This window comes from Squalius cephalus, assembly GCF_949319135.1.
Source record: "Squalius cephalus genome assembly, chromosome: 3".
NCBI classification, from domain to species: Eukaryota; Metazoa; Chordata; class Actinopteri; order Cypriniformes; family Leuciscidae; genus Squalius; species Squalius cephalus.
The window spans coordinates 14,136,178-14,148,354 of record NC_137124.1 but is presented as its reverse complement, the minus strand read 5'-3'; the positions used below and the strand labels follow the sequence as shown (position 1 = coordinate 14,148,354).

Below are 12,177 nucleotides of genomic sequence, written 5' to 3'. Positions count from 1 at the left end.
TTGAATCTTCGCAGATGGATTCACTGACACAAATGATTCTCTGTCAGAATGATTCAGTGATTCAAGAGTGTCATCAGTTATTTACTTGTATCACAGTGCCTAGTTCCGACAGCAGTGTGTGTTTAGTTCAGCTGCATATAGCAGCTTCCAAAATAACGCTTTTCGTATATTAATATGTTTGATTGATTTTTATTTAATTAGCAGATTCTGTGTAAGTCATTTATTATTGTTGGGCCTATATTGAATGGCTTTCAGTGGGTTAGCTCTCAGCTAGCGCTAACCTCCCAGCGCTCCTCAAAATCAACCGATTCAGTTCGTCAAAAAACAAAACAACTCTGAAACATGTCGTGTACGTGTGCTTTAGCAGCGAGAAAACTCATAAATTCTGCTCATAAAGGTAAGAAGAAAGTCGTATTTTGAGAAATATTGATGTTTTTTTGTTTCTTAGCCTGACGTTAGTTAGTTTTGCTAGCGCTTCTGCTGGTGCGCTAACAATAAACAAACAAACAAACCATAAATGATGTTCAGTGATACACAAACATTTACATCCACCCTCATATAGAAAAGTAGATTTAAATGCTTTATAAAGTAAAACAATAAAATAATAGACAGTTGTTGACAAGTGCATATATTGCTGTAACGTTAGCCTACATATTAGAATTGTCTTTAACCAGATTGTTTATTAAAATGTTCACCTACAATAGTGATTTAATTTAGGAATTGTTATGATGTTTAAGGTGTCATCATTTATTTGGCTGCTAGTTTTGCCTGTTTGTTATTTAAAATGGCCTTCAAGATTCATAAAATGAAAAAATAATAGTGTTCTTTGTCAAGACTCCTATAGTCTGATAAGTAACATTCTTTTAATGGTTGGATATTTGATTTCTGTTCTAGTAAAGTGTAAAATTTGTTGCCAATGTCCTGTAGAGGCACTCTAAACAACATGATAATGATTTCGTAACTGGCGTCATGTAATTGTTATTTTGAGTGAATTTCCTCCTGAAGGTCTCATGTTTGTGTATGTGACACAGGAATATCCGGCTCCAGGGTCCAATTCCTGTCACTGAGGCTCCCAGGAGCTCGTGAGGTTCGTCTGGCACGCCGTGTTCCCATCAGGTCATTCTCCGAGACTTCCGTGTACTTTGCTTCAAAAGATGGGATGAAAGATGGAGACGGTGGAAAGGTATGATGATAGATATACAGCGTTGCTTGTCATGCAATCCCTGTTCTCTGACTAGAAGGGTTTAAGAAGGAAATAACAATGTAATTAAATTCATCCTCTTTCTGGAATTAGTTTTTTATATATATATAAATATACTTGTCTTCCTTTTAAGAAATCTGTTGGTGAAGGAAGTGGAAAGAGATCCAGCTCAAATAATTCTGGCAAAGGAGGAAGTCAGCTGAGATGCCCTAAATGTGGAGATCCTTGCACACATGTAGAAACATTTGTTTGTGAGTACTTGATTTGTTTTCTATGATTTAATTTTCTATTACCATTTCATTTTTATTTGATTTTGTTCATTTTTTCACATAATTGTTTGTCTGCTGTGTGTAATATGGGATTACTCAAGATTATCACTTTTATTTATTACTGACCTTGTTTCCAAAGAGTTATGGATTCTTTTGGCCTTGCATGTTTAAGTAGGCCAGAGTGTGTTAACTGAACTAACTGTTCAATGCTAAAAATAAATCACACACAAGTTGCTTTTTCATCTGCTGGTGCTTTAGTTAGTAACAAGGTTTAAAAGTTGCTTAGTTAAAAGTAAAACATTGAGATTGCATTTTAAATTGCGATTTAAGAAATTTTGTTCTTACTTATTTTTATTAATGTTGTTATTGTTATTATTATTAAATAACAACATTTCAGTTTCAATTAATCATGCAGCTCTAGTTAAAAGTGAGTAGAATGAGTAACAGTCCCGTCCCATTATTTTAATAAAATTACACTATGTTATTTCTCTTTTGTGTAGCATCAACTCGCTTTGTGAAATGTGAAAAATGCCACCACTTTTTCGTGGTGCTTTCCGAAACGGATTCTAAGAAGAGTTTGAGTAAAGACCCGGAATCCGCAGCAGAAGCTGTCAAGTTGGCTTTCCAACAGAAACCCCCTCCACCACCTAAAAAAGTTGGTTATTCTTTTTACTTTGAGATTTTAAAGCAGTATAACACCCTGTGACATGGTTATCTAGCTGGTTGTCTCCGTCTTCATATACAATCTCTCTGTTTTTGTTTTCTCGCAGATCTATGCTTATCTGGATAAGTATGTTGTGGGTCAGGACCATGCTAAGAAGGTTCTGGCAGTGGCCGTTTACAACCATTATAAACGCATTTACAACAACATGCCCACAGGCTCCAGACAGCAGCAGGTGGAGGCGGAGAAGCAGGCCTCCCTCACTCCTCGAGGTGTGTGTGTGTGTGTGTGTGTGTGTGTGTGTGTGTATGTATGTATGTATGTATGTGTGTTTGTGTGTGTGTAAAACACACATAGAAGGTAGGAGCAGGTGGTTTTCACTAAACGGGTCTTATGTAAGATAATCACAGCCATTAGGAAATGAATCTGTTACAGGATACAAATTAAATTCGTGTCCTCAAAAAGCCAGGTTTCACTCTGTCAGCTGAAAGCAAAATGAAGAAGTGACCCTTTGGGCAATAATATGAGCAATGGTAGGGATGATCGCGATCATCTACTCTACATTAATTTCCTCTGAATATGCTGTTTTACCCAGAAATATTCCACGTTAGATACGTTAAATTGGTTATGCAGTGTTTCAAATAACGGATATGACAGTTTGCCATTGTGTACCTTCTTGAATCTTCTAATCTTCTCCTTCAGAAGCCAAAATAACCTCCATTGTGATGTGTACTCTGTCCATTAGTATCTAATCCAACAGCAGCATTTTATGATATCTGTCATCTTTTGGCATTTGTACAATTCAGAAGCATTTTTGCAGCAGAGTTTACTTAATTGGTCAGGGTTTTTTGTAACTGTCCTCCTTTCTCTGTAGAGCTAGAGCTAAGACGACGAGAGGACGAATACAGGTTTACAAGTAAGTGTATGTCAACATCCATAATCTTATTGTCCATACAATATGTCATTTAAACCATTTATTTTTCGAAACAAGTCTGTTTTATGTTGCTTCAGTTGCTTTGATTTATGTTGGGTGTTGTACAAATGCCAAAAAAAATCACATAGTCAATTTTCTTCATTTCCTTTACCCTTTTTCATTGTTGAAATGTTATATCATTGCATAATTACGTAAGTGGCAATGCATGTATCAGAAAGAATGCTGTCATGTTTTATGTTTGACTGCTGGTTCATGTGTCGCTTGTGTCAAATGCAGCTTTCAGAAGTTTTTGTCACATGAAATCCCTGTAGATCCTGTGATTAGAGCAGCTGTGCACACTAAGCAAATTGACCTTACCAGTTCACAGTGCATGATGCAACTAGTCTTTACTGAAGAAAAGAGTAAACATTTCACTGCTGTTATAACTTAGTATTATTCATTTACTTATTTGCGATTTGCAAAACATTTATATTTAAAAAAAAATGTGTTTTTTTTTTTTTTTACATTTTCAGTTTTCATTTTAGATTTAGTTTTAATTTTTTTTGTATGTGCTTTTGTCATTTTATTAGTCATTTTACTCATTTCTATTTCGCTCTAATGTATTTTTATTTCTTTTTTAGTTATAGTCATTTTAATACTTTGACAAACTTATTTAATTAATTTTTTTTTTTAAGTTTTTCATGTTTGTCATGTTTTTATATTTTATTCTTTATATAGAAAGTATATAAGCAAGTATATGTAAGTATAGAGTTTTGATTATAACTTTTTTTACCATATGACTCGTAAAGAAATGTTCGATACAAGTTGAAGCCGAATGGACATCATGTGTGGCATGCTGTCAATTACCTAAAAATATTTTTTGGCCCCATCTCTCAGTTGGTTGATTATTGTGAATAAAATTGCCTTCTAGTTTTGCCTGTGCAAATTTATATAAAATCTTAAATAATACACATCTTTGTATCAAAGTCTTTTCAAGTGGTTTAACAAATATGTGAGCTTTGGATGCTTTGATTGAAACCCTCGTTGAATGTCTTAGACTATTGTAAGTTCATTACTGTAAACATGTATTTTGTAATTATGATAAGTGAGGTGTTGAAACTATTGTTGTAATTAACAGTGTGCCACTCAAAAGGTCAGAAACTTGACCTTTGAACCTGGAACATTCCTTTTTAAAATATTATGTAAACTGGACTAAATTACATAAGAAATAAGAAAATAAACATTCTTTAAGATGAGTTTTTCAAAGATATATAATCAAGATTCCGGAAACATTCATGCATGCTCTAAGCTTAAAAAATTCATAATTTATGCATTTTTTGTTTTGTTTTTGCTGCTGTTGTTTAATTTGTCCAGAGCTGCTCCAGATCGCAGGGATCAGTCCTCATGGAAACGCTCTGGGTGCCTCCATGCAGCAGCAGTTGAACCAGCAGGCAGCTCCAGAGAAGAGAGGAGGAGAAGTGCTGGACTCCACACACACCGACATCAAACTAGAGAAGAGCAACATAGTGCTGCTGGGCCCTACTGGCTCTGGTGAGACCGAAACACACTTTCAGTGTTGTGTACGTTTTGATAGAAGCCTTAATTATTAAACGTTTTGAGTGTGGTAATATGGAAAAACTAGAAACCTTGAGTTGTGTGACAGGAAAAACACTTCTGGCTCAAACGCTGGCCAAATGCCTGGATGTTCCCTTTGCAATCTGTGACTGCACCACCCTCACCCAGGCGGGGTACGTGGGAGAGGACATAGAGTCAGTCATCGCAAAGCTTCTGCAGGACGCCAACTATGTGATCGAGAAAGCTCAGCAAGGTAACTTCCTGTGACATTTACCCACATGTATGAAATATTAAACAATAATTTCTTCAATTAAAGTTCGATTTGGATGTTGAAATTGTTTCAGGTATCGTGTTCTTGGACGAAGTGGACAAGATTGGCAGCGTTCCCGGGATCCATCAGTTAAGGGACGTGGGAGGAGAGGGAGTGCAGCAGGTTTGTGATTAAAAATAAAGCAGATTCTCTGTCCTAGATTACGCACTTCAGATGTGTCACTGATATTCAGATAAACTTTGACCTAAATCACAAGAACGCTCACGCGGCTGTTAAAGATTTACAGAAACACAGTCTGTTATTCTTGGAATCTCACTTCTGTATTTCTACTATACTTATTTAATCACTGACAAAAACTTGTGATGTACTCATTTTTGCTAAATCTGCCAATCATTTTGTATGACTACAGAAAACAGATTTTAGTCATACCTAAAATTTTGATATCTTTACAGAAAGATAAAAAAAAAAAAAAAACTGTGATAGTGTTTTTGTTGTGATGAATAACATTACGTGGTTTTTGTAGGGTTTACTTAAGCTACTGGAAGGCACTATTGTTAATGTTCCTGAGAAGAACACAAGGAAGCTGCGAGGTGAAACTGTGCAAGTTGACACCACCAACATCCTGTTTGTAGCATCTGGAGCATTTAATGGTCTTGACCGTATCATCAGCAGGAGAAAGAATGAGAAGGTAAGTTCTAAAAGAATGTTGACACATAACAACAAAGCTTTATTCACAAAATGGTGAAAGACTAGCTTGGTTATCTTAAAGGTTGTATCAGTGATTTCAGGCCCAAAAATAAATGATCATATTCATCTAATCTTTCCTAACGATCCGCTAGCTGCCCGCCCCATAAGCATGCCATCAAAAAAACGCGTCTCTGTAGGCAGCCTAGGCTCCGAGATCTGCACACAAAAACAGTTGCTTTCACTACCACTCAAAACCAAAATAAATAGTGTTCCAACCAATCACAGACAGGGGTGGGTGTTGTGAGGTTTTCGCGTGCAGCCGTGCACGAGCGCAAAACCTCACAACACCCACCCCTGTCGGTGATTGGTTGGAACACTATTTATTTTGGTTTTGAGTGGTTGGTGTACCACTCAAAACCAGATTGTTTTTGTGTGCAGATCTCGGAGCCTAGGCTGCCTATTTTTGGGCCTGAAATCACTGATACAACCTTTAAATTTCATATTTAATTTCCTTCAGCTAAATTATTCTAATAAATAAATGAATGGACTAACGACCTTTATGGTGCGTTCACACCAAACGCGAATAGAGCGTCTGGCGCAAGTGATTTCAATGTTAAGTCAATGCAAAGACGCGTTTACGCGGGTCTGGAGGTCCTGCGGCGCAAATGAGGCGTTTAGCGTGGCGCGGTAGACGCAAATTCGCGTCTGATGCCCGAGTTGAAAAATCTGAACTTTGTCAGTTCACGCCGCGTTAACCAATCAGGAGCCTGCTTGCTGCTGTCATGTGGTGAAGTAAAAACAAAGTAAACCTTTTATCACATAAAAACTTGATTTCAATATATGAGACATTTTCATTTTGTATTGAATGCTATTTATTACATATCTAAATCCAGATTATATGAAACATTATTATTCTAATGTAAAGACAACCAATATACTTTAGTGTATAAGAACATAGTACGTGTTGTGTGAGATAAGAAAAAAATAAATCACAGGACAGGTTAATTACTTTTAGAGGCTGGTTACATTTATCATCAATAAAAAAATAAATTACAGATTATGTGGGCGAGGGTGATACTCGCTCCGATGCGGGACAGCGGGTCATCAAACTGTGTGCGGGACAGGCAGAAGCACCGCTGATAGCGGCCGTCATCCAGGCGCAGCTCCTGGAGCAAATGGTGAAACTCGTCAAACTGGGTACGCCTCTGTCTGGAGGGTCTCGGTGGACCCAAGTACGGCGACGATGCCCCCTATGCCGCTGTTCTGCTTTCCAAAACAAATACAGAGCGGTAACTCTCTCGAGGAATGCTCGATCAACATCAGCCATTTTGCAAACAGACAACCGCCTAGCACTTGCCCCGCCCACAAGAAGCGGATTTTTAGAAGTATTTATTTTTTTAGTATGGGGTTGTCAGGATTACATAAACTGCCATTTTAATGTTTTGGGCTTGCAAGAATTTCCTTTTTTATTTTTTAAGAAATTAAAACTTTTATTCAGAAAAGACTCATCAAATGTGACAGCGAAGGTTTTCAACCACTGTTTTAAATTGTAATAATATTTCACAGTATTACATGTTTTTACTGTATTTTTGATCAAGAAAATAATATATATATATTATGTGCCCATTGTCTTTATATTCCATATGTAGTACCTTGGGTTTGGAACACCATCTAACATGGGGAAAGGTCGAAGGGCGGCAGCAGCGGCTGACCTGGCTAACACCACAGGTGGAGAGGTGGATGCAGTGGCCGAGATCGAGGAGAAAGACAGACTTCTGAAACACGTGGAGGCCAGAGACCTCATTGAATTCGGCATGATTCCTGAGTTTGTGGGCCGTCTTCCCGTTGTGGTTCCACTGCACAGTCTGGATGAGGAGACGCTGGTGCGCATCCTTACGGAGCCACGCAATGCTGTTGTGCCGCAGTATCAGGCTCTCTTCAGCATGGACAAGGTTGGTACCTAATATATATAACAAGAGGTGTCAATAGATTCAAATTTTTAATCACAACGAATCACACCCTTTTTGTGCAATTAATCGCGATACTTACGCATACTCAGCGTGAAATTAAGCATACTTCATTTATCTTGTATAACGCATTTATTTTGTCATCATTTGCTATATCCATCAAAGTAAACTCTCAGATTGAAGGATAATTCTCACAAAACTGGATTTTCTGCAAGCTTTTTGTAAATGTAGGTGTCTTTCCAAAAAAGGACACATGGAGACTCCAAAAGAATATCTAATAACCAAATGATATCAGGAGTCTATATAATTCATACATTTATGCACACCAAAACACACACACAAAAAAAATATTACCAAACTAAACTTTTCAGAATTGAGTGTACACTGTAACAGCAAAGACCTCGTTTACATTTCCACATGGAGATGCCAAAGAAAAAACCCAAACCAACCGCCTTGACATGACTGCATTATACGCCTATTATAGTACATTCAGAATTACTAAAAACAGCAACATACACATGACAGATAAAAACATTATCCTGAATGTGTGTGGAAACAATGTGAATGTACTGAAATGTGTGCGCATAAATACAATGTTTGATCAGTGTGATGAGAGCGCACATATTCCGCTTGACATAAATTACGTTAATGATGCAATTCTGCATGTTTCAGTAATTTATTTGCGTTTAATTATTTTAACATGTTATGGGTTGAATTTGAATTGTATGCTGTGTAAATAGGAACTTCCCATTGACTTTAAATCAAGTGAATTAAAATTAAACCCCTAAAATTACAAAATAAAATAATAATAATTAAAAATAAAAGAATACAACTTTTTGCCATTTTTGTTATCTCATCTCCTTTTGAACATTCATTATTTTATTACCATTACTGTTATTTTTTAAATATTATATATATATAATATATTTTATATTATATTATATTTATTTATTCATTCAATTTATTAATATAAGCAGATGGTTTATAGATAGTGCTACAAATTCAGTAAATATATAATACATAATGTAATATAATATGATAAAATGTGGCATAAATTAAAGAAAGTCATCAAGTGTTTCTCTAAGGATGTGCTGTGTCTTTGTTTTGTATTAGTGTGATCTCAACGTTTCGACTGATGCCCTTAGAGCGATCGCCAGATTAGCTCTGGAGCGTAAAACCGGAGCCCGTGGGCTTAGATCCATAATGGTAAGAGAATGCTGTTTTTGTTGCTTGTATTGTATTCAGTTTTCCGTTCCTCAAAGGCATGCTGGTATAATCACGTGTGCTCTTGTGATGTCATAAGCTGCCACTATTTCCCAACAGGAAAAACTGCTGCTTGATCCCATGTTTGAGGTTCCACATTCAGATATTGTGGCAGTGGAGGTGAACAAGGAAGTGGTTCAAGGAAAAGCACCAGCTCAGTACATAAGGTGAGAGCTCACATGGCCTAGTTTTTTTTGTTTGTTTGTTTTTTTGTCATCTTATCTGTCTACGATTAAGTACCTATTCTGACTCACCTGGAACTATGGACTGTTTTCAGGCCTGAAGTTATTCTTTTTTTCTCTCTCTTTCTGTTCTGACCAGGAGTGGGCCATTTTAAGATAAAAATACAATTAAAAGACAAAAAAAAAAAAAAACCTTAAAATTGGTAACACTTGACAATAAGGTCTCATTCATTAATGTAATAACTAACATAAACTAACAGTGAGCAATATATTGTTTTACAAAATTTACGGATCTTTCTTATTGTTAGTTAATAAAAACACATGTTCTTTGTTTGTTAGTTCATGGTGCATTAACTAATGTTCACAAAATACAACTTTTGGTTTTAAAAAATGTATTAGTAAATGTTGAAATTAACAAAGGTTCATTCTTAGTTCATGTTACCAGATGAAACCTTTATTATAAAGTGTTACCAAAAAATGCAAGTATATTATGTATTTGAAGAATCTATTTTGAAGATGCCTTGATCTTTTATTTATTTATCTATTTGAACTGTAATGGACGTTACAATTAAACATATTTAAATATATATATGTAGTATTTAAGTATACAATATTTTTAAATAATACATATACATTTTATTTGAATTATATTTACTGAATTACTATAACATTAACTAAGATTATTAAATGGTGTAGAAGTATTGTTCATTCTTAGTTCATGTCAACTACTGTAGTTAACAAATAAAACCTTAAAAATTAAAATATATCATGCATTTAAAGAATTTATTTTGAATCTATTTGAACTGTAATGCATATTGCAATTAAACAATTTGACCAAAAACGTTTTAAACTATATATATTAATCCGTGCACATAATATAATGTAATTAAAATCAAGAAAATATGTTATCTGCTCAGTATCATTTTTTTTAATGCAAACAAGTAATGGTTCCTCATTTTGGGTTCATTAAATTACTTGCTGAACTGTCGTTAGATTTGTACATATTGATAATCTATAAATACACTTGATAGCTCAACTGTCACACATTGCTGTCCTTTTGAATTTACATCCTAATTACTTTAATGGTACTCGGTAGTCATTTGAATTAGTCTCATTGACTCTTTTGCTCTCTCCACTCAGAGCTGCAGCTAAAGACTCCTCTGAGGAGGAGTATGACTCTGGAATCGAGGAGGAGAACTGGACAAGACAGGTTGATGCCGCCAAGAACTAAAAACTACAAACCCGGTTAAAAATCAAGACTTTTCTGTAGCTGATTGTTTGCCTCCTCCGTTGTCCTAAGGGTCCATTTCTCACTCTACGCGTGTGATGATTTGTTACTTTGGAAAATCATATTCTGTGAACTTATGCCATCTCTTCCCTCACTTTATGTAATAATGGCTCAGAGAAATAAGTTTAAAGTCTACCAAGTCTCTGGGAAGTCTCCCCTGAACCTATCCTCCTAAAGAGATGTGAAATATAAAGAATTTTATTTTATTTTATTTCATTTTAGTTTCTCTTTGCCCTGCTTGGAATAAAATTACACATTTGTGTCACACTGGTCATGTGCTTGTTATAGTTACCGTAGCAGATATTGATATAAATCCTGACAACTTTCATAAAGTTTCCAATATGACCGTACATTTTTGTAGTTGAACCACATGAATAATAATTAGAACCCCACCAGAATATGTATTTGATAAAGGTATGTTTAATCAAATTATGAGCTAACTTTAAATTTGGCACACTATTTTTGTCCTTCACCCTGTGCTGTGGATTGAAGTGGGATTTTTAGATGTCCAGTTTGCTATTACTCTCAAGCTGCTATTTGCATTATATTAAGTGTCAAGAAAATCAGTAACTGGCTGGAACTTCAAGGACATGCCTGTTGTCACCTGAACAATGTTTTGTCATAATTTCTGCTGTTATTCACAAAGTGGTCCAGCAATGGGTGTTTTATTTGTATCTGCCAGTTTGAAACAACTAAGTGACTCTGGTCTCTTTGAGAAGTTGCACATCAGTAACTGCAGTGGTTACACAGGGATTTAAGCTCTGTGCTGAAATCCCAGTGGAAATCATCTGTAATCTCTTCAAATGGATTTCTTTTTCTTTTGAATTGCATTGTTATAGAGCATACTCGCATTAATGCAAAGTGGGAAGGGGTTACTTTTTACATAGAGAGAGTAGAAACCATGTATGTTTTTGATCCTCACCCGTCGAGTCAAAGGATATATGTACAAAAAAAAATGTATGAATAAAATGTAAATATTATCACTGAACAATGCAGGTCTTCTGTTGTATTTCAATGAACACAGCAATGAGCATTAGATAAAGACCAACAAAGAAACTAAATATGACATTGCATAATGGACAAACAAAATATGTACAGCATAGCATAAAATACATTATGAAATGTAGCATTAATTAAAGGCATAATTCACTCAATTTTTAAATCTGTCATTTTATTCACACTCATGTTTAAAACTAGCATTATTTTCTTCCATGGAACCATTTATTTTTCATTCATCATTTACTTTCACTGTATGGAAAGAAGACAAAGATGAATGATGATGATTCTGCAAAACACCTCCTTTTGTGTTTTCACAGAGGAAAGACCTAAAAGTTTATAACAACATGAGTAAATGATGCTGGAATTTACGTAGATAAACTATTCATTTTAATACAAAACAATGAAATGTTAGAGGTATGAATTAAATTGGCCAATACTATGTATTTATATATAGAACAAAGAGAGGGATATTATTGACAAAATTAAAAATATAAATACTAACAAATGTTTAAATTAATAGAACTTAAATGAAATATTAGCTAAATAAGCTTTTCTTATATAGAATAGAGAAGAACAGAATAGAATGCAATAGGTAATGTTTTCTAAGAGTATCTTATGTTTATTAAGTCTGCATTCATTTGGTCAAAAAATACAGTACATTCATATTGTGAAATTTTATAGCAATTTAAAATGTTTTCTATTTTAATATAATTTAATATTCAAGAAGTGGAGAACAGCATAATTTTCTTCAGTGTCACATGATCCTCCAGAAATCATTTTAATATGCTGATTTGCTGCTCAATAAATAATTTCATATAATTATGTTGAAAACAGACAGTTGTGCTGCTTAAAGGAATAGTTCACTTAAAAATGACAATTCTGTCATCATTTACTCGCCTTC

The 12,177-nt window shown here is 35.0% G+C and overlaps 1 protein-coding gene across 2 annotated transcripts; it reads left to right on the top strand.

Annotated features, from left to right (window-relative positions):
• Positions 1 to 22: 22 nt before the first annotated feature.
• clpxa (caseinolytic mitochondrial matrix peptidase chaperone subunit Xa) lies at positions 23 to 11,186 on the top strand. 2 transcript variants are annotated; one of them, XM_079866228.1, is made up of 14 exons: positions 23 to 397; positions 1,032 to 1,183; positions 1,335 to 1,452; positions 1,971 to 2,125; positions 2,241 to 2,403; positions 3,006 to 3,047; positions 4,419 to 4,595; positions 4,708 to 4,872; positions 4,964 to 5,052; positions 5,414 to 5,578; positions 7,227 to 7,529; positions 8,658 to 8,750; positions 8,868 to 8,974; positions 10,130 to 11,186. In XM_079866228.1, exons 1-14 carry the CDS (start codon positions 343 to 345, stop codon positions 10,218 to 10,220), a joined length of 1,875 nt encoding a protein of 624 aa, XP_079722354.1. In that variant the 5' UTR covers positions 23 to 342; the 3' UTR covers positions 10,221 to 11,186. The 2 variants fall into 2 exon arrangements, with proteins under 2 accessions (XP_079722354.1, XP_079722355.1); XM_079866229.1 differs by lacking the exon at positions 3,006 to 3,047 and having other exon boundaries at positions 35 to 397.
• Positions 11,187 to 12,177: the final 991 nt, after the last annotated feature.